General features: G+C 44.3%; 1 protein-coding gene across 3 annotated transcripts in view; it reads right to left on the bottom strand.

Annotated features, from left to right (window-relative positions):
- The window catches only part of PABPC4 (poly(A) binding protein cytoplasmic 4), a 69,086-nt gene extending 42,777 nt beyond the window's left edge, over window positions 1–26,309 (bottom strand). Inside the window, exons 1-6 of one of the 3 annotated variants that reach the window (XR_006388279.1) lie at window positions 25,666–26,309; window positions 8,946–9,139; window positions 8,746–8,861; window positions 3,805–3,944; window positions 3,461–3,555; window positions 3,179–3,316 (exon numbers count right to left, since the gene is read on the bottom strand). Coding sequence is in view for 2 of the 3 variants with exons in the window: in XM_044286357.1 (XP_044142292.1) it covers window positions 3,179–3,316; window positions 3,461–3,555; window positions 3,805–3,944; window positions 8,746–8,861; window positions 8,946–9,139; window positions 25,666–25,858 (876 nt within the window). In the remaining variant the exon portion in view is untranslated. Of the gene's footprint in view, window positions 1–3,178; window positions 3,317–3,460; window positions 3,556–3,804; window positions 3,945–8,745; window positions 8,862–8,945; window positions 9,140–25,665 lie in introns of those variants that run through there. The other 2 variants (XM_044286357.1, XM_044286358.1) reach the window with 2 other exon arrangements.
- Window positions 26,310–27,021: the final 712 nt, after the last annotated feature.

The following is a 27,021-nucleotide window of genomic DNA, read 5'->3' on the forward strand; positions in this document are numbered from 1 at the left end:
TTATCAGGCAGTTGTGTCCCGGAAAAATGTGTCAGACCATCAGATGATAGAGACCACATCCATGAGAAGACCTTGTATCTTCTTTGGGTATATTGATGATTTGTGATTATTCTGCTTCTTGATATTTATGGTGTATTCTGTATAACTTGGACACAGTGGTATCTACTGGTCACCACTGGAAATGAAAACTGTCTGGGGTTAAGAAGTCAATTGCCGTAGATCGGATTACCAGAGGTCTGAGACAAAATGAGGCGCAGAATAAACCATCTCCTGATCTTCACCAGTGACTCCTGCTAGAAGGTATTGGTCTTAAGAACCAACAAAATCCCTAAATAAGGTAAGATCCTTGTTACAGGAGTCATAAAATGTAATGTGATTTATGACAGGAGCTCATAATAATAACAGACATTATGCCGAGTTCTGGAGACACCAGAATGATGTCACAGAATAATTTAGCCATTAGTGGAAAATCATCCAAAAACGCATGATACATGGCATATAACTATGATAAACTTCTAAGTGCCTGCAGTTACCACTAGGGGGAGCTACCATTGACCTTGATATGTAGATCACCTTGAGCAATGGCTCACGGAATTTTAACTATGGAAGTGTGTAAGAAAGCAGGGGTTTTGGCGATTTGCATCACGAAAACTGAGCTTCAAACCCTATAAAAAAAATATCTGAAAATAAATCAGCCCACAATTATAAGGTGTATTTTGTGTATGTTGGATACAGCAGTGGGTCCCAGAACAAGAATAACAGCTATAACAGTCAATGACATTGACAAGCGTTGGTATCGCTGTTAGAATCATTTGCCCAAGTTTAATAAAGTTAACGGGATTACAATAAATCACAGGGACTGGGAGTAAATTGTGTCTCACTTATATGTAATTTTTCACTGCTCCATGTTCAGCCATAATTAGTTATATTTTTTGCATCTGCAGATCAGTGCGGGGGTCTCACTGTGTCCCTGCAATGAATCCGGGATACAGCTGGAGCTGATGACCACAAGTCAGTGACATGGTGGCCACTGCGTCAGGATCAGATTACCTGCACTTCAGCAAGAAGCAGATTCCAGGCTCGGTCTCTGCACTCACCCTCTGGAATTTCTGCAGTCAGAAGTATTCACTAAAGAACGGAGTTTCCTGCTGCATCAAAGGCAGATTCCAGGGTTGGTCTCTGCATTCACCACTGGACTTGACAATCACCAAACTTTCCGCAGAAAGATGTATTTACCAAAGAAGTGAGTTTCCTGCTGCATCAAAAGGCAGATTCCAGGCTTGGTCTCTGCAGAAGTCAACGTACTTGACATTCACCATTGATTCAAGGAAAAATCTAGTCTTTGTCACGTGCCATCATTTTCCTCCACCGCCTATGGGAAGGGCAGTCCTTCAGCCATGGTTCCCTAGAGGTTTCCTTCACTGAGGGTTTTTCCTCTCCTGAGTGCTGAAGGCCTGACTCTTCATGAGTCAAAGGCCCATCATCAACAGGGCCACATTTAAGACCAGTGTCCTGACTTCTAATGAGAACATCTACTGTACATATGATACCCTGCAGTTAATAAAGAAGTCAGTGTATATTAAGTAGTGGTGTGTCTGAGCCTCTTTATGAATCTTCATAGTTAACTCAATGGGGGTGTAGGGTGTCAGACCCCTTATGATCAGATAGTGATGGCCTTTTTTTTAGTTTTACAGATCAGTTTATTTTTTTTATCCCCTACCTACGGGATAAGAATCTGATCGGTGGGGATTGATGGGGATCCTGCATCCCCAAAGAAATGGAATAGTAGGTCAACCATGTTCCCTTCTGCTTCATTTAATGTCTATGGAACTTCTGGAAATAGCTGAGCATTGTACTCGGGTGTCTCCAGCGGTCCCATGGAGAATGAAGAGAGTAACTATGTGCACGCTCGACCTGCCACTCTTTCATAGGGGACACAGGATCCAGTTCTCGTGATCATATAGAAACATAGAATGTGTCGGCAGATAAGAACCACTTGGCCCATCTAGTCTGCCCAATATATCTGAATCCTATGAATAGTCCCTGGTCCTATCTTATATGAAGGATAGCCTTATGCCTATCCCATGCATGCTTAAACTCCTTCACTGTATTTGCAGCTACCACTTCTGCAGGAAGGTTATTCCATGCATCCACTACTCTCTCAGTAAAGTAATACTTCCTTATATTACTTTTAAACCTTTGCCCCTCTAATTTAAAACTGTGTCCTCTTGTGGTAGTTTTTCTTCTTTTAAAAATGCTCTCCTCCTTTACCGAGTTGATTCCCTTTATGTATTTAAAAGTTTCTATCATATCCCCTCTGTCTCTTCTTTCTTCCAAGCTATACATGTTAAGGTCCTTTAACCTTTCCTGGTAAGTTTTATCCTGCAATCCATGTACTAGTTTAGTAGCTCCTCTCTGAACTCTCTCTAGAGTATCTATATCCTTCTGGAGATATGGCCTCCAGTACTGCGCACAAGTGGTGATCAGTGGTGCATGGGACCTTATATACATTCTACAGGTACAGTCAGCGGTGTACCTCCAACGGAGGCAGACCATGCAGTTGCTATGGGGCCCCTGGAGGAAGGGGGCCCTGTCTTGGACAAAAGGCCTCACCTCCTATTTACACTTAATTCTTGCTCCTGTCTTGAGTCCCTGTCCGAGGCTCTGTCTCTGTTTTCCAGCTCCCTGCTTCCTCAGCACATCATCAGTAGCTAGCGCTGCACCCGCTGGAGTCCCGACTAGTGCTCTATGTTGTCTCGCTGCTGGGTGCTGGGCTGGCCAATCAGCATTAGCAGTGCTTGCAGAGCCTGCTGCTGATTAGCTTGTCTAGCGCCCAGCAGAGAGACTTTAGTGTCCTGTGCCACGGGAGTCGGGATTTCATTCCTCTGCAAGCAACTTTCAAGTGACAGTGTAGAGGATGATGAGAGTGACTTCTGTGGAAATGATGACTTTAGGTGAGAAGTGACTGTGCTGTCAAAGCTGCAAGGCACCAGCGCTCACCACTGAGCCAACATGCTGCCTCGAGAAAAACTCAAATACCACCATAAATGATGTCTCCTCATTCTTTTACCCCTAGACTACATGCCAAGACCTGGAGCATTGCAGACATGGTGAGCTCCCTTGTTTAGGGATCATACAAAAATTCTACCATGTCATTTTTAATAAATTAAATGCATACCTGATAGCGACTAATCCGCTCTTGCTTTAACTGTTCAAACCGCCTTTTCAGCTCTGCTTGGCGCTCAACCTTTTTTTGTGCTCTGCCAACAAACATCACTTTTCCATTGATGTCCCTTCCGTTCATGTCATCTACAGCCTATTAAAAATAAGACTTTTAGGGAATATTATAACTTTGCATTTTGTTTACCCCACATTTGGACATTTTCGTTAGAGCTCCCGAGTACCTGGCTCTCCCCTGCAGACATTCTTTGTCTGCCTGGTCCTCCAGGGGAGCTCTTACCTTATTGGCATCTTCATGTTTTTCAAAGCTGACAAAGCCAAACCCTTTGGACTTGCCACTCGGGTCAGTCATCACCTTAACGCTCAGAGTCTTCCCTGCAGCCAAGAGACACCAGTTAACCACAAAGGTCACAGGGTCACAGCATGCAGGTGCACGGCACAGGCTTGATACCAGGCGCCCACATGCGGGAGCAGAGCCAGATCTCATTAGGTTAACCACGGCATACGCGTGAAACCAGAACCCACATGCATGGGCAGAGCCAAGGAGCTCACGAAGTTATCCACGGCACACACTAAGCCAGAAGCAAGTGGTCACTTGATGGAATCAGAATCTCACGCAGTTACCGTATTTGCCGAAGGTCTCCTTCAGTCGTTCATCATCCATATCTTCCCCAAAGTTCTTGATGTAAACGTTGGTGAATTCTTTGGCTTTAGCTCCAAGTTCTGCTTCCCTCTCCCTTCTGCATTTAAAACGACCAACAAACCTGCAGAGCAAAGATAACAATTAGGTTGTATTAGGATGCCATTAAATGGGTTACCCCCCACTTCAAATTAAAGTTTTTAAATTAGGTGAGATCACAAAGGGAAGCTGCTGGTGGCCACACTTTTCGGCCTCTTTAACACTACAGTATGTTGAATTCAGTGTTTTGCGTTCCGTTTTTCACGGATCCGTTGTTCTGTTTTTTGCTTCCGTTGTGGTTCCGTTTCCATTCCGTTTTTCCGTATGGCATATACAGTATACAGTAATTACATAGAAAAAATTGGGCTGGGCATAACATTTTCAATAGATGGTTCCGCAAAAAACGGAACGGATACGGAAGACATACGGATGCATTTCCGTATGTGTTCCGTTTTTTTGCGGACCCATTGACTTGAATGGAGCCACGGACCGTGATTTGCGGCCAAATATAGGACATGTTCTATCTTTTCAACGGAACGGAAAAACGGAAATACGGAAACGGAATGCATACGGAACACATTCCGTTTTTTAGCGGAACCATTGAAATGAATGGTTCCGTATACGGAACGCAAAAAACGGACCGCAAAACGGAAAAAAAAAAAACGGTAGTGTGAAAGAGGCCTTCCCCTGTAGGAAAAATGTAGGACTACATAGCAAGAATAAATAAATCAGGAAGCACTGTTGTAAATCAAGCGAATGCTCGAGTGCCAGCGGCTGAAGGGCGATCCCTTAATCCCCAAAATACAAAAAATAAAGAAACTCTGAGGCACTTCCGTGTGCGTTTATTCACCCGGTATCATGCGACATTTCAGTCCTCTCAGTGGGATTATTCTCAAGCAGTGGTAGGACTACATAGCAGCCATTAGAATAAAACAGAGTACCATAAAATAGTCACGCCTAGTCTGTCAAAGCAAGAAATGCTCGCTATCCTGTTTAATAAAGCTATATAAAATGGACAAACAGCAAAAATATAATGCTTCTTCAAAGATGATGACAGTGCTGCAGGTTATGTCTAGTGACCATACAACTTTGCAGCCAAACATGTATATACACAGTGGTGTGGAGGTAAGATACATGCAAGCAATCTACAGTCTGCCTTATACCAGAAAGCACTATAGACAACACCTGAAGCACCCGTAGAGTGAAGAAACCATGCAGATTTGGTGAATTAAAGAGATAGTCCCATCTGAGATATTGATGCTAATGTCCACCTCTGGGAACTACTCCTATGTTCAGAATGAGGCCTCTGTACCCTTACTGCAGACTGCTAGCAATTCATTCATAACTTCTAGTACAAATAATAAAGGAATGGCACAACATGGAGCCATAAGAATAGATGCTCCAGCATTGAGGAATGCATCAAGCTATTAAAACAGACATGTCAGGAGCGGTAACAGGTCCTCTTTAAGATGTCTTTAATTCTTGTCACTTTGTTAATGAAGCTTTCTTTACTACAACCTTGATGATCTCCTTAAGGCCTCTTTCACACAAGCGATTTTTTTTTTCCCAGTTTGCGGGTTGTTTTTTGCGTTCCGTATACGGTCCATATATGGAACCATTCATTTCAATGGTTCCACAAAAAAATAATGAATGTACTTCGTATGCATTCCGTTTCCATATTTCCATTCCTTTAAAAGATAGAACAAGTCCTCTTATTGCCCGCAAATCACGTTCCGTGGCTTTATTCAAGTCAATGGGTCCGCAAAAAAAACGTCCGTATCAGTTTTTGTGGAACCATCTATTGAAAATGTTATGCCCAGCCCAATTTTTTCTATGCAATTACTGTATATGCCATACGGAAAAACGGAACGGAACAGAAACAAAAAACGCAACAGAGCAGTGAAAAACGGACTGCAAAACACTGAAAAAGCCATACTGTCGTGTGAAAGAGGCCTAACCCTTTCAAGAGGATGCCCAACCCTTCAAGCTTATATTTCACTAGCAGTAGATCGTGCAGATCATCGCTAACATAAGCATAGTAATGCTCGTTAGCGATGATCTGGCAGTGTAATACTGCTGCCAATTACCCAATGAACGAGCAAAAGTCATCGGGAAATCACAATATTTCAGCACATTTAAAAATCATTGTTTTCCAGCAACAGATCAGGGTGTCTAATCACAATCTGCTGCCGGCAAACAATGATTCAGTATGGGGACGAGTGATGGTATTAGCTATCGTTTCTCCCCATACTGAGGAGGAGATTGCTGCATGTAATAACAGTGGCCTCCTCAACTGACAAGCAAGCGATCGCTGGGAAGGAACGCTTCCCTCCTGACAATCTCCTGGCTGATCTGCTACTGTAATACTAGCTTTACAAGTGATTGACTATCCTCAGGACTGGCCGTCACTATCTTATCGGCAGGGGTCGATACGATGGTGAAGGCCAGTCTTTAGGAACTTTTAAAACTTTTGATATGCCACAGAGGTATACCAAAGATTTTGATCGGTGGGGGTCTGAGCACAGACCCGCACCAATAGCTAGAAAGAGGAGAGAGAGGTGTGCACATATCATGCTCTCTCTCATTGCTGCAGCAAATGGGCTCAATGGAAGTCTATAGGCCCATCTCAATTCCGTCCTCTGCGAATGCTTCTCTCTCCTCATTCTTCTGTATGGCTATGAATAGCAATTTTACTAGTATGCTATTAGGCCCGGCCAGAGGCATCCACCATATGGAGTGGGATCTGCTCCCGAGCCCGCTCTATACATTCCCTGGCAATCAATGTACGTTCAATGGCTGCCAAGAGGTTAAAGGCATTCTATTAGGGCTGCAGCTAACGATTATTTGAATAATCGATTAGTTGTCAATAATTTCATCGATTAATCGGGAAAAAACACCAAAAAGACAAAAAAGGGATATGATTTTACTTTAAAAATTATGTTCAAAGGCCATATTAAAACAAATTGCGGATGGCACTGTTATGGGGGGGGGGGTGGAATCTGTGGATGACAGTTATAAGGGGAGGGGGGGAATCTGTGGATGGCACTGTTATGAGGGCATCTGTGGATGGCACTGTTATGGAGGGCATCTGTGGATGGCACTGTTATGGAGGGCATCTGTGGATGGCACTGTTATGGAGGGCATCTGTGGATGGCACTGTTATGGAGGGGGATCTGTGGATGGCACTGTTATGGAGGGGGATCTGTGGATGGCACTGTTATGGAGGGGGATCTGTGGATGGCACTGTTATGGAGGGGGATCTGTGGATGGCACTGTTATGGAGGGGGATCTGTGGATGGCACTGTTATGGAGGGGGATCTGTGGATGGCACTGTTATGGAGGGGGATCTGTGGATGGCACTGTTATGGAGGGGGATCTGTGGATGGCACTGTTATGGAGGGGGATCTGTGGATGGCACTGTTATGGAGGGGGATCTGTGGATGGCACTGTTATGGAGGGGGATCTGTGGATGGCACTGTTATGGAGGGGGATCTGTGGATGGCACTGTTATGGAGGGGGATCTGTGGATGGCACTGTTATGGAGGGGGATCTGTGGATGGCACTGTTATGGAGGGGGATCTGTGGATGGCACTGTTATGGAGGGGGATCTGTGGATGGCACTGTTATGGAGGGGGATCTGTGGATGGCACTGTTATGGAGGGGATCTGTGGATGGCACTGTTATGGAGGGGGATCTGTGGATGGCACTGTTATGGAGGGGGATCTGTGGATGGCACTGTTATGGAGGGGGATCTGTGGATGGCACTGTTATGGAGGGGGATCTGTGGATGGCACTGTTATGGAGGGGGATCTGTGGATGGCACTGTTATGGAGGGGGATCTGTGGATGGCACTGTTATGGAGGGGGATCTGTGGATGGCACTGTTATGGAGGGGGATCTGTGGATGGCACTGTTATGGAGGGGGATCTGTGGATGGCACTGTTATGGAGGGGGATCTGTGGATGGCACTGTTATGGAGGGGATCTGTGGATGGCACTGTTATGGAGGGGATCTGTGGATGGCACTGTTATGGAGGGGATCTGTGGATGGCACTGTTATGGAGGGGATCTGTGGATGGCACTGTTATGGAGGGGATCTGTGGATGGCACTGTTATGGGGAGGGGGACCTGTGGATGACCATGCTATTGGGGGGGGGGGGGGGATCTATATGCTATGTGTCATCCACAGATCCCCCTTCCCATAACAGTGTCATCCACAGATCCCCCCTTCCCCATAACAGTGCCATCCACAGATCCCCCTCCCCATAACAGCCCTGGCCCCGCCACTCACAGCAGCATTCCTTAACCGCCAGTAACTTTTACTTTAAATCACTGCATCTTTATTACCTTACAATGAAGCTCCAGTAACAGGCAGAGCGGGCGGCGACATAACGTCACTTACTCACGTGACGCGCCTGCTCCGCCCACTTTATGAATGAAGTAGGTGGAGCATGCGCATCACGTGAGTAAGTGACGTTACGCCGCCACCCGCTCTGCCTGTTACTGGAGCTTCAATGTAAGGTAATAAAGATGCAGTGACTTAAAGTTCAAGGACCCACCCAATCGGCCGATTATTCGATAAGTTGATTAGTTGATAACGAATCCAGTTATCGTATATTATCGATAACGTCGATTAATCGTTGCAGCCCTACATTCTATACTATTAGCAAAAAAACTAATAGGGAGAGGGCTCATTTTTCTAATATATACCATATTCCTGCCTTTGAGCTGTGTAACGAGCGTTGCTACATGCTCTTGCTTTGTTGCCTGTAAAAATCCCTATTCTAACAGAATTGGCGCAGCATAAAATATATGCCCTGTTCCAATCCCAGCCTCTAGCCTTCATTTCACCACACATTCTCAGTGCCATACAGCTATTCTTCCTCACACTTTGCGGTCGTTGAGCAGCATGCCGTTCATCTTCTCTATGGCTCTATCCGCAGCATCTTGTGTTTCAAAGTGCACAAAAGCATATCCCTTGGAGCCATTCTCATCACACACCACCTGTAGGAGACACCCATCAAAAACTTACTCTGGGCTTCAGAACTTAAAAACCCAAGCTATACTACAAGAGGGTGCTAAACGTACCTTACAGGAAAGAATGTTGCCAAATGCAGAAAAGGTGTCATAAAGTGCTTTGTTGTCAATTGATTTGTCGAGATTCTTTATGAAGACATTGCCCACTCCTGACTTCCTAAGAGATGGGTCACGCTGGGACCACATAATCCGAATAGGTTTTCCTTTGATCACATCGAAGTTCATGGTGTCCAGAGCCCGCTCAGCTGCAAACAGATTCCACAGAAATACATTCAAATATGTAAAGTGAAATAGCATGGTAATCATATTCTAGAAAGGTCATAAATTATCATGCACTGCAATGGTCCTAAAAACAAGAGTCACTTCCCAGGACCGTTTTTTTTGTTGTTTTTTTTTTTGAGTAAAGCCTCATTCACGCGTCAGTGTTTTGGTCAGTATTTTCCATCAGTCATTGTGAGCCAAAACCAGGATTGGAGCCTCCACAGACATGAGGTATAAAGGAAAGACCGGCACCTGTTCTGTGTTTAGAGTACCTGGTTTTGGCTCAAAATCACTCATGGAAATTACTGACCGAACACTGATGATGATGATGATGATGTTTGAATGAGGCATAATACTGAATCATTTTATACCCTAAGCAGGGGGTGAGGGGTGCTGAACTTTGAATTTCTATTCTCAACATAAATTCAAAGCATTTTCCATGAGCCACCACTACGAGAACTCAGAGTAAAGAGATAGTAACTGTATAAATTCCATTGCAATGAGCTCCACCTAGTGGTGGCTGCAGGCAGCCAGTTTTATAAAATACTTTATGTACAGAAGGTGCGATTTAGTGCAGCACAGGGGAGATTTATCAATGTATTGATGCCAGTTGTCTAGTGTAAATACATTGGGAAATATGGTAGTCAGAATGAGCGCTATACATGTATGAAGCATTGACATAGAAGTTGGGTAATGTGTGCCAGAATTTTCCAGACAAATTTCCTTGGAATCTAGGAGCCAGCTAAAAAAGTTAGGAGACTTTTTTTTTTACCTTATAAAGCCTTATTTTCAGCGACAAAAATAACACCTCTTAAAATAATATATAAAGAAGTCTAGAACCAAACAACATGGGCATTGTTTATTATCAGTGTACTGTGACGTCACTGTGTGCAGCATCTCTTCAGTTTTTATCAGTGTACTGTGACGTCACTGTGTGTATAATCCCTGCGCTGTGACGTCGCTGTGTGTATAATCCCTGTGCTGCAGCTGACAGAACTGAGATCCCTTCCCCAGGATGTTTGGTCCGGGCTCATTCATCTCATAGAACTGCAGCTATGAAATCCTCAGCGTATTGCAGCAAATACCAGCAAAATGGATAAGATTTTACCAAAAATCCTCACACTTCATAAAATCCACACGGAAATGAACGTACTGTCCACATTTCAAATCCGCACTGTGGTAATATAGGATTTCACCATGTATAACTGATCGTGGCTGAATTCCACACACTACATGTAGAGTTTGATAAAAATCCACAACAGGCAATCCTCTGTGGAAAATATTTCCATTGGAATTACCCTAGGAATACTGAGGGGCCTTCCAGCTCTCTCATGGGTTGTCACCAAGCTTTCCTGGTCTCCTAGTCCTGAGGAGAACATATAGAGAAGTTATCAGATGATTGAGCCATTCAGGAGTCTTATGGCAGCTCCTAGGAGACCTGTGTGGTATACAGCCTGTCACCCAGCTTTCCTGAGGAGAATATATCTCGTTATGGGAACATATAGAAAAGTCATTAGATGATTTGGCCATTCAGTAGTCTTAGTTCTCATAGGAGCTGCAACCCGGCTTTCCAAGACTCCCGAATGGGTAAATCATATAATAACGTATCTAAATGTTCCTATACTGAGATATATTCTCCTCAGCAGACCAGGAAAGCTGGGTGACAGACAGCCTGTATACCACACAGCTCTCCTATGGGCTGCCACCCGGCTTTCTGTGTGGTATACAGGCTGTCATCCAGCTTTCCTAGAAAGGGATAGAACTAAGAAATGGCCGCATGGTAACTGCAGGAATGGAGCACGGTGCAGGAATGGGCACCAGTTCTGGCTAGCAGGAGCTCCGGCCTAATGACGGCAGCAGGCATGCAGCTCCCCGCTGGGTTCATGGCCGTAGCAGGCAGACATTACAAACTTTGAGCCTGGCGGATAAGTGCAGAGCACATCATTTACCGCCGCAGAGCCGGCCGTGCAGGGACCTGGCAGCACTTGGTGCCCTGGGATGTTGCGCTGCCCGATCATGTCCCCTGCTGTATATGATGGGCCGATTGTCTTCCTTCTACTTGTCAGCGAGTGCAGCGCCGCTACCTTTGCTCCCGCTCTGCCTCCCCTGCACTAACTAATCTTCCCCCGCCGAGGCCCTCTCACCGGGACACGGGCTCCGATGTCTGCCGGCCGGACTCCGGTAAAGGCTACGCCATTTTCAACTACCCTGGAGATGACGCGCGGTGACTTCAGCGCGCTGCGACCGCTAGACGGCGAGAGAGAGTGGCCAAACCACAATGGAGCCGAAAGCTGAGGGGTCCGGGCAGGGTGGCAGTCCGAGCCTGGGCACACGCGATAAAAAAAAAAGTTTTGCTCGCGGTCCTAACACTCCAGTGGCTGCGCCCAGCTGCTGGTGTGCTGGGCCTATTTTCAAGCAGGGGCAAATACCCAGGCGCCAGGACAAAATTCGTAGTCGCCATGGCGACCTGGCGCTTAGGATTTGTCGAGCCCTGGACTAATGGCAAGTTTTATCTTGGGGGCCATATCAGATCTGTGTGCACCTCCGCCTCTTTACCGAGCTGCACCCTTCAAAATCTGTGGCGTCGCCACTGATGGAAAAGCCAAGTGCTCAGCAGTTTCTGTCACTGCCATACAATGTGCGGCTGGAGAAGGGGAGGCGAGAGTGGGGGACCTTGAACCCCTGTTTTGGTGACCAGTTGGAGCTGGGTCTCAGTGGTCAGGCCCCTATTGATCTAGCATTTATCAAGGATCCAGTGGATACATGCTAAATTATTCTACCCAGAATACAAGAAATTACAAAGTTAGAAAAACGTCAGTTCTGTTCACTGAATACTACATGGCAAATTCATCCTACAACAGTTTCTCCTGCATGGCCTATTGGGAAACGATTGTTTGCGCTAATTTTTCGAATGACACTTGGCTGAAATTGGCCATTCCAGCCACCTTTAGCCCCTGTACAAGTTGCTGAGGCAGTAATGGGACGCGTGTACTTGGTCAGGCAGTAAGCGCAGAGCTCCCAGTAGGAGCAGCCACTGGAATGTAGAGCAGTGTATTTATAGCAAGGCAGACTAACACATACTAAAAGGAGAAGACCAGAGGAACTATCCAAAACATGGGCCTGGATTCCCCACTCACTGCAGGGAGTCCTGTCACACTGGCAGTGTCTGACCTGCCCTGACCAAAGCTGCATGTAGGTACGCATTAGGCGTGTTCACCTCTGGTATGTATTCACCATCTACACTGAACATGACAGCAAAAGAGCATCATTCAGGCAGATATTGTAACGTCAAGAACATACTACACAATATACATTATTTCTTGCAGTGTTCATATGTTCAGCACGGTGAAAAAGTCTAAAGCAGAAATCTGGCGAAATGACAGAAGAGGCCATAGGTCATCTTAGATTTTTGGCAACGCTATGCATATACTACATTAGTATTGGCGCTAAGAGTCTGGATCTGCTCCCCGTTCCCACGCTGTGCACTGGCAGATCGCTGCCAAATTCCACTCTGTATTTCAGCACAGCTTTGTCACAGGAAAATTTTAATGATCTATTAACCCTGTTGTGACCAAGCTATTTTTTTTCTTGTCTCATTCTAATATCTATAACTTAGGTTTTTGCATCAATGTAGCCTTGGGCTTGTTTTTGCGGGACAAGTTGTAGTTTTTAATGGCACCATTTTGTGGTACAAATAACCTACTGGTTAACTTTTATTAACTATTTCTAGAGGGGAGGGGGGAATGAGAAAACAGTAATACCCCCATTGAGTTTTCAAGTTATACATTTTGCAGCATAAATAACTATTTTCTGTAACAGTAAATAAATAGCAGAGATAGCAAATACATAGTAAAATGTAAAAAAAAAAAAAAAAAAACTTTGCACAATAAAAACCCTTAAAAAAATGTATTTGCTTCTCCGAGTCCCAAAACCCATAACAGTTACATAGTTGATACAGTTAAAAAAAGACATAAAAGTCCATAGAGTTCAACCAACGGATGGGTGGGGACGCGAATCCCAATCTCTTTCTACGGAGCTGTGTGAGCGCTTGATTTTGCAGGACAACTTGTAGTTTTTATTGGTATCATAACTAGAGATGAGCAAATTTCAGGTTATGAAATTCGTTCACGCTTCGTTTGGTGGTAAAAGCAGAATTGCGTTATGGATTCCGTTACCACGGACCATAACACAATTTTATGACAGAATGCCTTTAGAGGCATTCTGTTATTCATTCCGTCATAATAGAAGTCTATGGCCTGCATAATCGATCCGTCCCGTTTCCATTATGCTGGAGTCCTCTCCTGCATAACTGAAACGGGACGGATCCGTTATGCAGGCCATAGACTTCTATTATGACGGAATCAATAACAGAATGCCTCTAAAGGCATTCTGTCATAGAATTGCATTATGGTCCGTGGCAATGGAATCCATAACGCAATTCTGCTTTTACAACCAAACGAAGCGTTTAAGAATTTCAAAATATGAAATTCACTCATCTCTAATAACACCTTTTTGGTGGCAAACAAACAAAAACCAGCAAATCTGGCTTTTTTTTTTTTTTTTGCGACATTCACTGTACAGGATACGGTATTTAATAAAAAAGGGGACTTTGATAGGCAATCTTTTAATCACTTCTATAATACAGTGCATTGCTTATGCAATGTATATTATTCTGTCAGTGCTATACTGACATTCATGAGCAGGCTGTGCCGCTAGTAATATGCTAAAGGTAGGCCTGGGCCTTCATTAGGGAGTCTGCTCCCTCTAACAGCTTAGATGCCGCAGTCTATAGGGGATAAACGGCCCGGATCAGCGCTTCTGCTGTCCCACTGCATGGCAGACCCGTTAAAAGGCAGTGGCCCAGCCTAAAGCCCCTTAATGACTGCCGTAAAAAGGTGTATTGGTCGTCACTAAGGGGTTAATCCAATTCTGCCTGGACTACTAGAAAAAGTATCTGACAAAGGACAGGGAAACAATGGAAAGACAGCTCCACAATAAGGGAATTCACAATACTGGCTCTAACCTGTGTGACTGACTGGTCTGGTTCGTGTGTGAGCACAGACTAAAAAATGTGTGGCATTGGTTGTAGAAAAACTGCAATGGTTAATAGGCTCTGTTCACACCGATGCCATGGATTCCAAAACACTGAAAAATTGACAGAAGCGCCAGATCCACGGGGGTCGTAAGCGTGCCGGTCGTTCCCCTGGGAATAGTGCTGCATGCTGTGCTATCCTTCCTGTCTAATCTGACAGAACAGGGATTGAGGTTCCAAACCACTGGAGCCTCTGACAGTAGTGTGAACACAACCTAATTCCATATAACTGAGGGAGAATTTATTGAGTTAAATTGGGATGTATTACATGTTTTATAGGATTCTTGGTGCTCTTCAGAAAGAAAAATGTGTCTTGAAGAACAGTAAAAGAAAACCATCAGTGACCAAATTATTCCATGTGCTCCACCAAACAATGTTTCATATTCCAGGACCCCCGAGTTAACGGGTATGAATGCAGTTACAACCGCACTGTACGAAAATATCCACACGGAAAAACACTTTATGCTGTGGAAATGCTACTGATGACGCAGATTTCCGTATGCACTGCAGTGGGTGAAATCCTCAATGGAAAGCCACAGCATAAATTGACATGCAGATTTAAAATCTGCATCACAGGTCAATTTCCGCTGCTGATTCAATCTGTAGCCTGCTAATGACAACTGCTGAAAAGTGAGAATGACAACTGCTGAAAAGTGAGAATGACAACTGCTGAAAAGTGAGAATGACAACTGCTGAAAAGTGAGAATGACAACTGCTGAAAAGTGAGAATGACAACTGCTGAAAAGTGAGAATGACAACTGCTGAAAAGTGAGAATGACAACTGCTGAAAAGTGAGAATGACAACTGCTGAAAAGTGAGAATGACAACTGCTGAAAAGTGAGAATGACAACTGCTGAAAAGTGAGAATGACAACTGCTGAAAAGTGAGAATGACAACTGCTGAAAAGTGAGAATGACTACTGCTGAAAAGTGAGAATGACAACTGCTGAAAATAAAATCCACAACGGCAAACTCACAGAAATTGAGTCATGAGCAGAGGTAAGGCTATGTCCACATTGGCGAGTCTGCTGTGGATTTTCCATAATAATAATAGTGCATATTTTGGTATCGATTTTGTGCACTGTAAAAGGGTGAAATACGCTGCAGATATCTGCAAGATATATTAATATGTAGTTGCGAATTTAAAATCCACACCGCATATCAATCTATGTGTAGAATCCATCATGCAGTGTGGAAATTACGACTGCAGTGTGGAAATTAGATATCGTAAAATCCCATCCACTTCGCTGCTACTGACGCCGCTAGAAGCTATGGCGGTTGTCCGTTCGTGGTCTAGCTCCATTCAATAGGGCTAAGCTGCTATCAGGTCCGCAGCATTCAAAGTGGAAAACCTCAGCAGAAACTGTGGCGGTTTCTGCTGCAGAATATGCAGCAGATTTGGCAGAAGCAAGATCTGCCATGTGAACCTACCGTAAGGGTGCAGCCACAAATATAGTTTTTTTGAAGCAGTTTTTGGATCCAACACCTACAGTGGATTTAGTCGGCACCTGTATATCTGCTAGGCCTTAAACTGCAAACATTCAACAAAACTGCTTAGAAGCTTCTACAAGGATTCATGTGGTGTCCCGATGGAGGTTTCCCTCTCTTTCAGTATCAGCGGTTATCCTCAGAGTCAACCGCATTGCCTTATACGAAAAATTATGTGCCACTTTCAATGATACCAGGGAACGTTGCTCGTAAATATGGAACCCCTGGTAAACGGTGCCAACTCCCCTAACTTACAGTATTTCCCATCTCTCTAAATACTTGCTTTAGTACCTGGAAGACTTAGCTGCGTGTCCCCACCGCCCTTACTCTACTTCTTCTGACCGGGAGAATCACGAGAGCTGGACCCTTTTTAACTCTTTTTACTTTTGTTCTATAGGATCGGTTCCTACTGACCTACATATGTTATGTTTTAGGACTTCATACTTCAAACTATGTGTAATAATTATTCAATACTACTGGAGATCTATGTTTATCCATTCTGTCCTCTCATATACCATGTACATTTTCTCCATCTTTGCCATTAAACCAGTTTTGCCAACTAAACCTACAGTGGAAGTATCCGTCATTTACACTTTCTTTCCTTTTATTATCCACTCCTGACCCTAGATCAGAAACTACATAAAAAAACGTGAGTGTGTGGCCTCCAAAGCAGATGTGAATGTAATCTTAGGTAGCTGCTGGCCACGATCATTCCTGCCAAACCTGCAGTGCTACACATCCGGCATCTTTCATAAGAACAAAAGCATTGGGCATGTGAAGTCCAAAAGGCCCCAATCTCTGGATCTTTGTTGGTCCAGACATGTACGGGCACATCAGGGTTTACAGAAATATTACTTTTTTCGCTTAGGCTGAGAAATATCAGTAGTAATAGCAAAAAAAAGTGCAGTGCCACATTCACATGGAGGCTCAGTGCAATATAGATCCATAATATAATGACGGACCATGAGACCCCACAAGAGCTGATAGTGGTGCTGAAAGAAAGCTGCAGCAACACAGGAAAAAAATGAAAAAATCTCATTAAGGGCTTAAACGTTTTTTGCGTTCAGTATACTGGCAGTTTTTTTAGCTTAGTATGCGTTACTTATACTGAACCATTCATTTCAATAGGTCAGCAAAAAAAACTGAAGTGTCTCCGTGTGCATTCCGTTTCCGTATTTCCGTTCCGTTAAAAGATAGAACATGTCCTATTATTGCCCACAAATCACGTTCCGTGACTCCATTCAAGTCAATGGGTCCACAAAAAAAAAAAAAAACGGAACACATATGGAACGTACTTTGTATGTCTTCCATATCCGTTCGGTTTTTGCGGTACCATCTATTGAAAATGTTATTATCCACTTGGCTGTTAGTCTCATGCTGTAAAGACAAACATACAGTCATGTGAAAAAATTAGGACACCCTTTGAAAGCATGTGGTTTTTTGTAACATTTTTAATAAAAGGTTATTTCATCTCCGTTTCAACAATACAGAGAGATTAAAGTAATCCAACTAAACAAAGAAAACTGAAGAAAAGTCTTTTCAAGATCTTCTGTAAATGTCATTCTACAAAAATGCCTATTCTAACTGAGGAAAAAGATAGGACACCCTTGCCCCTAATAGCGAGTGTTACCTCCTTTGGCTGAAATAACTGCAGTGAGACGGTTCTTGTAGCCATCTACCAGTCTTCGACATCGGTCTGAGGAAATTTTACCCCACTCCTCAATGCAGAACTTTTTCAGCTGTGAGATGTTTGAGGGGTTTCTTGCACGTACAGCCCTTTTCAAGTCACCCCACAGCATCTCAATGGGATTCAAATCTGGACTTTGACTTGGCCATTCCAGGACTCTCCATTTCTTCTTTTTCAGCCAATCTTTGGTTGATTTACTAGTATGTTTTGGGTCATTGTCATGTTGCATGGTCCAGTTCCGCTTCAGCTTTAATTTTCTAACTGATGGTCTCACATGTTCTTCAAGCACCTTCTGATACACAGTAGAATTCATCGTGGATTCTATGATGGTGAGCTGACCAGGTCCTGCTGCAGCAAAGCAGCCCCAAACCATGACACTTCCACCTCCATGCTTCACAGTTGGTATGAGGTTCTTTTCTTGGAATGCTGTGTTTGGTTTACGCCAAACATGTCCTCTGCTGTTGTGTCCAAATAATTCAATTTTGGACTCATCTGTCCAAAGAACATTATTCCAGAAGTCCTGGTCTTTGTCAACTTTATCTCTGGCAAATGTCAGTCTGGCCTCGATGTTTCTCTTGGAAAGCAAAGGTTTCCTCCTTGCACACCTCCCATGCAAGTTAAACTTGTACAGTCTCTTTCTGATTGTAGAGGCATGTACTTCTACATCAACAGTAGCCAGAGCCTGCTGTAGTTCTCGAGATGACACTTTAGGGTTTTTGGAGACCTCTTTTAGCATCTTGCGGTCTGCTCTTGGGGTGAACTTGCTGGGGCGACCAGTCCTGGGCATGTTGGCAGTTGTTTTGAAAGCCCTACACTTGTAGACTATCTTCCGGACAGTGGAATGGCTGATTTCAAAATCTTTTGAGATCTTTTTAAATCCCTTCCCAGACTCATAGGCTGCTACAATCTTTTTTCTGAAGTCCTCTGACAGCTCTTTTGCTCTCACCATGGTGCTCACTCTCACTTCAACAGTCAGGAGCACACCAAACTAAATGTCTGAGGTTTAAATAGGGCAAGCCTCATTCAACATGCAGAGTAACGATCTACTAATTATGTGCACCTGGTGTGATATACCTGTGTGAGATCTGAGCCAATTTAAGAGGGAATACATGTGAGGGTGTCCTATCTTTTTCCTCAGTTAGAATAGGCATTTTTGTAGAATGACATTTACAGAAGATCTTGAAAAGACTTTTCTTCAGTTTTCTTTGTTTAGTTGGATTACTTTAATCTCTCTGTATTGTTGAAACGGAGATGAAATAACCTTTTATTAAAAATGTTACAAAAAACCACATGCTTTCAAAGGGTGTCCTAATTTTTTCACATGACTGTATAGTTTCTTCCATCTGCAATGTTTAGCAGGTGGAACTGCATTTATTGTCCTCCATTATGTTTTATTGATACTAAACCAATAAAACTATTGAAACAGAAAATGTTATGCCCAGATCAATTTTTCCTATGTAATTACTGTAGATGCCAAACTGAACGAAAAAAACGGAACTGAACCGGAACGGAAAAACTGATCTGTTAAAAAGAGCCCGCAAAACACTGAAAACGCCATATGGTCGTGGGCATGAGCCCTAGATTAATTCACAATACGGGGTTTCTGAAAAACAACCTAAGGCCCCTTTCACACGGGCGAGATTTCCGTGCGGGTGCGATGCGTGAGTTGAACGCATTGCACCCGCACTGAATCCTGACCCATTCATTTCTATGGGGCTGTGCACATGAGCGGTGATTTTCACGCAACACTTATGCGTTGCGTGAAAATCGCAGCATGTTCTATATTCTGCGTTTTTCACGTAACGCAGGTCCCATAGAAATGAATGGGGTTGCGTGAAAATCGCAAGCATCCGCAAGCAAGTGCGGATGCGGTGCGATTTCCACGCATGGGTTCTAGGTGACAGTCTATTCACTGTATTATTTTCCCTTATAACATGGTTATAAGGGAAAATAATAGCATTCTGACTACAGAATGCTTAGTATAATAGTGCTGGGAGGGTTAAAAAAAATAAAAAAGTTAACTCACCTTATCCCCATGATCGCCTAGTTCCCGGTCGGTCTCTTCTTTAGCTGTGACTAAAGGACCTGTGGTGATGTCAGATCACATGCTCCATCACCATGGTGATGGACCATGTGATTGGAGCATGTGATCTGACATCACCAAAGGTCATTCAGCCCAAGCCCACAGCTAAAGAACAGACCGACCGGGAACTACACGATCATGGGGATAAGGTGAGTTAACGTTTTTATTATTTTTTTAACCCTTCCAGCGCTATTATACTAAGCATTCTGTATTCAGAATGCTATTATTTTCCCTTATAACCATGTTATAAGGGAAAATAATAGAATCTACAGAACATCAATCCCAAGCCCGAACTTCTTTGAAGAAGTTCGGGTTTGGGTACCAAACATGCGCGATTTTTCTCACGCGAGTGCAAAACGCATGACAATGTTTTGCACTCGCGCGGAAAAATCGCGGGTGTTTCCGCAACGCACCCGCACATTTTTCCGCAACGCCCGTGTGAAACCAGCCTAACAGAGACAGAGGTAAAAACCTGGGCAGATAGGCAATACTGCCATTAGTGTTGAGCAAAGCGAGCTTCAGAAGATTCACCCGAAACTTCTGAATAATACTGTACGGAGATCCGTATCCGTACAGTATTAGAATGCATGGGCTCCAATAAGCCGAAGTTATTCGCAAAGTCGCGCGCGACTTTGTTGAATAACTTTGGTAGTTGGTTTTTAACGTGGAAAACCACTTTAAAACTTGAAACAGAACTCTGCTTTGGTTCCGCCTAGTGCCTAGAATCTCCATACAGTATTATTCCAAAGTTTTGAACAAAGCGACTTCAGATGAAGCATCCGAAGCTCGCTTCGCTCAACACTAACTGCTATTTAAAAATAATCCCAGCCTGCCCCAAGTACAGAGTGTTTTTTTGCCTGTACTGTATGAATGGGATTTACGTTTACCACAGCAGCCAAAACAGCACACAACTCTTCATATAAAGCAACAACAATCAGTAAGGCTAATGCAAAATAAACCAAAATCTAAATGAAAGAGGACATGTAGTGCATCTAAATTAATAAGAAATGTAGTGCAATCTGCAGACAGCATTTAAAGGAGCAGGAGGAGCAGAGCAGAAGTAGTTTTAGCTTAAAAGATTCAGCAAAACTTGTAATTTATACTGTATGTATACACACTTACACAGAGATTGCAATCAATCACTGACAACTCCCTGTGTACAACTATCAGTGACTGACAGCTGTCAATATATACACACACACACTAACACAGAGAATAGGATCACTCATCACTGATAACACCTTCGCTGTGTACAACCATCAGTGAATGACAGCTATCTTTGTATACACACGTCCGTGAAACGCGGACCGTGTGATATCGGCCTGGATTTCTTCTCAGTGCAGGAGCGCACGGTGTCATTGGTTGCTATGACGCCGTGCGCTTCCTGCTGCTGCCGCAGTACAGTAATACACTGGTATGATCTATACCAGTGAACCACTGTACTGCGGCGGCAGCAGGAAGCGCACGGCGTCATAGCAACCAGTGATGCCGTGCGCTCCTGCACTCAGAAGAAATCTAGGCCGGTATCACACGGTCCGTGTTTCACGGACGTATGCATGAGGCTTTACACAGAGAATGCTCAATCACTGATAACACCTCCCATGTGCACAACAATCAGTGACTGATAGCTATCTATGTATACACACTTAGGCCTCATGCACACGACCGTTGTTCTGGTCCGCATCCGAGCCACAGTTTTTGTGGCTCGGGTGCGGACCCATTCACTTTAATGGGGCCGCAAAAGATGCAGACAGCACTCCAAGTGCTTAAAGATAGAAGTCGGGCGGCACTGCTGTTGTGGGTGCACGATCCGTGGGTGTCCCCCAGATACTTTATATGAAGAAAAGGTCGGCACTCCTTCTGGTGTGATTTTCAATATTTTATTCGCCACTCTTGGATAGAAGTGACGCGCGTTTCGGCACGTACAAGTGCCTTTCTCAAACTCATCAGATGAGTTTGAGAAAGGCACTTGTACGTGCCGAAACGTGAGTCACTTCTATCCAAGAGTGGCGAAAAAAATATCACACCAGAAGGAGTGCCGACCTTTTCTTCATATAAAGCACTCCAAGTGCTGTCCGCATCCATTGCTCTGTTCCGTGGCTCAGCTAAAAAAATATAACATGCAGTGCTCCAGACTAAAAAAAATACCTGGTAGCCATTGGCTCCTGAACTGAAAAATTTAGGAGCCAAATCTAATTTTTAGTCGCCAAATCGAATCAAAATTTTGGTATCGTGACAACGCTACTCCGATCAGATCGGCATAGGGTTGTTTTGATAGCAAAATTTTGATTCGCTTTCGTCACCATAAAGTATTGTGATACTCAATACCGCGCAAAAAAAAAAAAAAAACACCAAAAAAAACCGTGTGCATTTTGCATATTATGAAACGTTCGGCCCATAATAGAGCAGTCCTATCCTATTTTTTGGGGTGACAAGGTGACTAAAAAATGGTGAATGCTCACCGCATAGGAGATCTTTTTTAATAATTTAATAGTTTGGACAGCGCTATGTAATATGTTTATTAATGCTTTATATATTTTATATGTAAAATTGGGAAAGGGGGGATTTAAACTTAATATTTTAGGGTACTTTCACACTAGCGTTTTTCTTTTCCGGCATAGAGTTCCGTCCTAGGGGCTCAATATCGGAAAAGAACTGATCAGGCATATCCCCATGCATTCTGAATGGAGAGCAATCCGTTCAGGATGCATCAGGATGTCTTCAGTTCAGTCATTTTGACTGATCAGGCAAAAGAGAAAACTGCAGCATGCTACGGTTTTATCTCCGGCGAAAAAAACTGAAGATTTGCCTGAATGCCGGATCCAGCATTTTTTCCCATAGGAATGTATCAGTGCCGGATCTGGCATTCAAAATACCGGAATGCACCCGCACTAAATCTGGACCCATTCACTTCTATGGGGCTGTGCACATGAGGGGTGATTTTCACACATCACTTCTGCGTGAAAATCGCAGCATGTTCTATGTTGTGCGTTTTTCACGCAACGCAGGCCCCATAGAAGCTAATGGGGCTGCGTGAAAATCGCAAGCAAGTGCGGATGCGGTGCGATTTTCACTCATGGTTGCCAGGATGAAAGTCTATTCACTGTATTATTTTCCCTTATAACATGGTTATAAGGGGAAATAATAGCATTCTTTAATACAGAATGCATAGTAGAAGGTCAATATAATTAACATTGGTGGCGCAGTGCCGCTCCCCCAACACCCCAGTATGATAAACATTGGTGGCGCAGTGTGCGCCCCCAATATAATAAACATTGGTGGCGTAGTGCGCCCCCCCCACACCCCAGTTTGATAAACATTGGTGGCGCAGTGCGCCCCCCCCCACTATAAGAAACATTGGTGGCGCAGTGCGCACCCCCCCCCCCCCCCAACACCCCAGTATAATAAACATTGGTGGCGCAGTGTGCCCCCCTCAATATAATAAACATTGGTGGCGCAGTGCGCACCCCCCCCCCCCCCAACACCCCAGTATAATAAACATTGGGGGGCGCAGTGTGCCCCCCTCAATATAATAAACATTGGTGGTGCAGTGTGCCCCCCCTTAATATAATAAACATTGGTGGCGCAGTGCGCCCCCCCCCCCCCCCCTCAATATAATGAACATTGGTGGTGCAGTGGGAAGTGCCAATGAGGGTTCAAAAAATAAAAAAAATATTAACTCACCTCCTCCAATTGATCGTCTCCTGTTCTTTCTTCATGACCTGTCAAAGGACCTGTGGTGACATCACTGTGCTCATCACATGATACATCACCATGGTAATGGACCATGTGATGAGCTCAGTGACATCACCACAGTTCCTGAAGCAAGAACAGGTGACCGGCAGCTACTCGATCAACTGGAGGAGGTGAGTTAATTTTTTTAAATTATTCTTTAACCCTCATTGGCACTTCCCACTGTGCCACCAATGTTTCTTATACTGGGGTGTTGGGGGGGCACACTGTGCCACCAATGTTTCTGATACTGGGGTGTTGGGGGGGGGCACACTGTACAGGGAGTCTAAGAAAGAATCGAATGAGTCACTAAGTCGGATCTTTAGTTCTTTTCACCTGAGACTCATTCGATTCTTTCTCCCTGTACTTGTCAGTGCCTCAGAGCTGCTAGTGCTCGCCTTGCCTCAGCTCTGATTGGTTGGTGGGCGGGGAGGGGAGGGGCTGGCAGAAGCAGCTTCCACTCTAGGATCAGATTACACTCCTGCCGAGCCCCTCCCCTCCCTGCTGCCAGCGTCTGTGTGTGCTGTGACCGAGCTGACAGAGACTGAGAAGAACATCGGCATCGGCGGGGCATCAGCTCCTGTGCCCATCGCTGTTCAACTGCAGAGCTGCCGCGGAGGGTCTAGTCGCAAATGGCGACAAGACTAAAAAGTCTTGTCGCCATTTGTAAATTCTAATTTTGGTCGCCATCTGGAGCCCTGACATGTCCTATTCTTGTCCGTTTTGCGGACAAGAATAGGCATTTCTACAATGGGCTGCCTGTTCGGTTCCGCAAATTGCGGAAGGCACATGGGCGGCTTCCAATTTGCGGACTGCAAAAAACGGAACGGCCTTGTGCATAAGGCCTTACACAGAGAATGCTCTTTGATAACACCTCCCCCATGACTGACAGCTACTGTATAAACACACTTACACAGAGAATGTTATCAGTCACTAATAACACCTCCCCCGTGTACAACTATTAGTGACTGACAGCTATCTCTGGATACAAAAAAATGATTCACTGTAGGTAAGACAATATCAAGAAGATATAAGTCTCAGGTATAACTAATACTATCACGGAAAATAAGAGGCGCTAAAAAATATACTTTATTAGATACTAAATAAATGAAATTGGGGATGTGTGTATCAAACCCTCAAAAAATGCAATAAATGTGGTACTCAAAGTGACACTTGCTGGCTAAATGGTATCCAAGAAAAGACAGAGGACTATCAACATATAAGGGTACTTTTACACTAGCGTTTTTCTTTTCCGGCATAGAGTTCCGTCCTAGGGGCTCTATACCGGAAAAGAACTGATCAGTTTTATCCCCATGCATATATTATATGTTCATAGTCCTCTGTCTTTCCTTGGATACCATTTAGCCAGCAAATGTCACTTTGAGTGCCACATTTATTGCATTTTTTGAGCAATTGATACACACATCCCCAATTTCATTTATTTAGTATCTAATAAAGTATATTTTTTAACGCCTCTTTTTTCTCTGATAGTACTATCTATGTATACACACTTACACAGAGAATGCAATCACTGATAACACCTCCCATGTGTACAGCTACCAGTGACCGACAGCTACTGTATATATACACACAGAGAATGCTATCAATCACTGATAACATCTCCCCTGTGACTGACAGCTATCTATGTATACACACTAACAGAGAATGCTATCACTGATAACACCTCCCCATGTAAAACTATCAGTGACTGACAGCTATCTATGTATACACACTTACACAGAGAATGCTATCAATCACTGATAACACCTCCCCCATGTACAACTATTAGTGACTGACAGCTATCTATGTATACACACTTACATAGAAACTGGTATCAATAACCGATTACACCTCCCCATGTAAAACTATCAGTGACTGACAGCTATCTATGTATACACACTTACACAGAGAATGCTATCACTGATAGCACCTCCCCATGTAAAACTATCAGTGACTGACAGCTATCTATGTATACACACTTACACAGAGAATGCTATCAATCACTGATAACACCTCCCCCATGTTCAACTATTAGTGACTGACAGCTATCTATGTATACACACTTACATAGAAACTGGTATCAATAACCGATTACACCTCCCCATGTAAAACTATCAGTGACTGACAGCTATGTATACACACTTACACAGAGAATGCTATCACTGATACCACCTACCCCATGTACAACTATCAGTGAATGAGAGCTATCAGTGAAAACACGTACACAGAGAATGCTATCACTGATAACACCTCCTCCATTTACAACAGAGAAAAATGATATTTTAATTAATTACAAGATTTCCACTTTAGTGAAAAGCTACAATTTGAAGAAAGCCGGATCTGCAGCAGTGTGGGCAGTCTCATTTACCCATGGTAAGTCCAATGCACAGATTTATAGGTCATCAGTCATTACATTGCTATATACTCACCGTCTGCAGGTTGCTGGAAGTTGACATAAGCATAACCAAGGGATCTTCTGGTGATCATGTCCCTGCAGACCCGTATAGACAGCACAGGCCCAGCTGGACTGAACTTCTCGTAGAGCATGGCTTCTGTGACATCTGGATGGAGGTCACCCACATAGAGGGAGGCCATAGGATAGCTGCAGGTAGCTGTGTGCATCCCCCAACCAGAGCTTATACCGAGCTAGGAGGAGGAACCGGGGGATCTCCACAGGAGAAGTAACAGGATAGTAAGGCGTTTCTACAAAGCTGGTCAGGGAATATGGCTCGGGCTGATCCCCCGGTGTGCACCGGCTTATGAACAGGGCAGCGCCTAGCCGGAGAGTTGTGTGGGCACACTGTGGTGCTTGACTATGGACAGCGGCTAGACTTATGGTGGTTACACTGAATGCAGCGTGACAGAAAGGAGCAGGTGACCGGCTGACGTTCCGAGGAGAGACCGGGGGGTTACAGTCTTACGAAATGACCCGTGTACTGAGCAGTGTGTATCTTGTAGTTACCCCTCCTATTTTTACGTCTTTAAAGCTTTGCGCCCCGGTCGCCCTCAGGAAACTACCTTATAACCGGCACCGTGCTCGGCAGCGAGCACAAGAGAGGCCGCCTGAGGCTGGAAGCACGGCTTTTATATCCAGGTCACAGACGTGCCGGCCCAGCCGTGTAATCACAGCGCCCTCTGGTGTGCGCCAACCGTATGGCAAATTGCAATAAAGAAAAGCGCCATATTGCTAGAGGCATATGCTTCGAGGGGGAGTAGTTGTTCACTGGTGGAAGTTGGTCTGCTAGGTTGGAACAGTAGCCGGCTTCGTTACTATTAAAAATGTAAAGTTGGTTCATGTGGACTTTCAGATGTGAAGTAAATGAATGCACTCTGAGGCAGCGTTCACACTATTAGACCTCCTGCGCACAAACGTGTGCGCTCTGTGCCCATATAGCGGACCACATTTTCAGATCCGCAATACACGGGCACCGTTCTGTAGACTGATTGTGGGCATGGCTGGTGTAGGACCCCCCACCGATGTGATATGGATGATAGGTTGTCAATATCTACAGCCTGGACATCCCCTTTAAGGTGGCACTGTCATAGAAATGGCCTTCTTTGCCACAAGTCAGCTCATGAGAATTGTATTTTTGAGGTGGAGGCAGCTAGGAATAACAACAGCTCAGTCATAAAGCTGTAAACCATAAAAATCCAGCAACCGGACCGCTGAGCGCTGAAACACGTGGCACACAAAAATCAGGAAATTAATCAAAGGTCGCCATGGGTACAAGCCTAAGCTCACCATGTGCAATGCCAAATGGTCCACTAGAGAGGTGTAAAGCCAG

This window comes from Bufo gargarizans, chromosome 3 (assembly GCF_014858855.1).
Source record: "Bufo gargarizans isolate SCDJY-AF-19 chromosome 3, ASM1485885v1, whole genome shotgun sequence".
NCBI classification, from domain to species: Eukaryota; Metazoa; Chordata; class Amphibia; order Anura; family Bufonidae; genus Bufo; species Bufo gargarizans.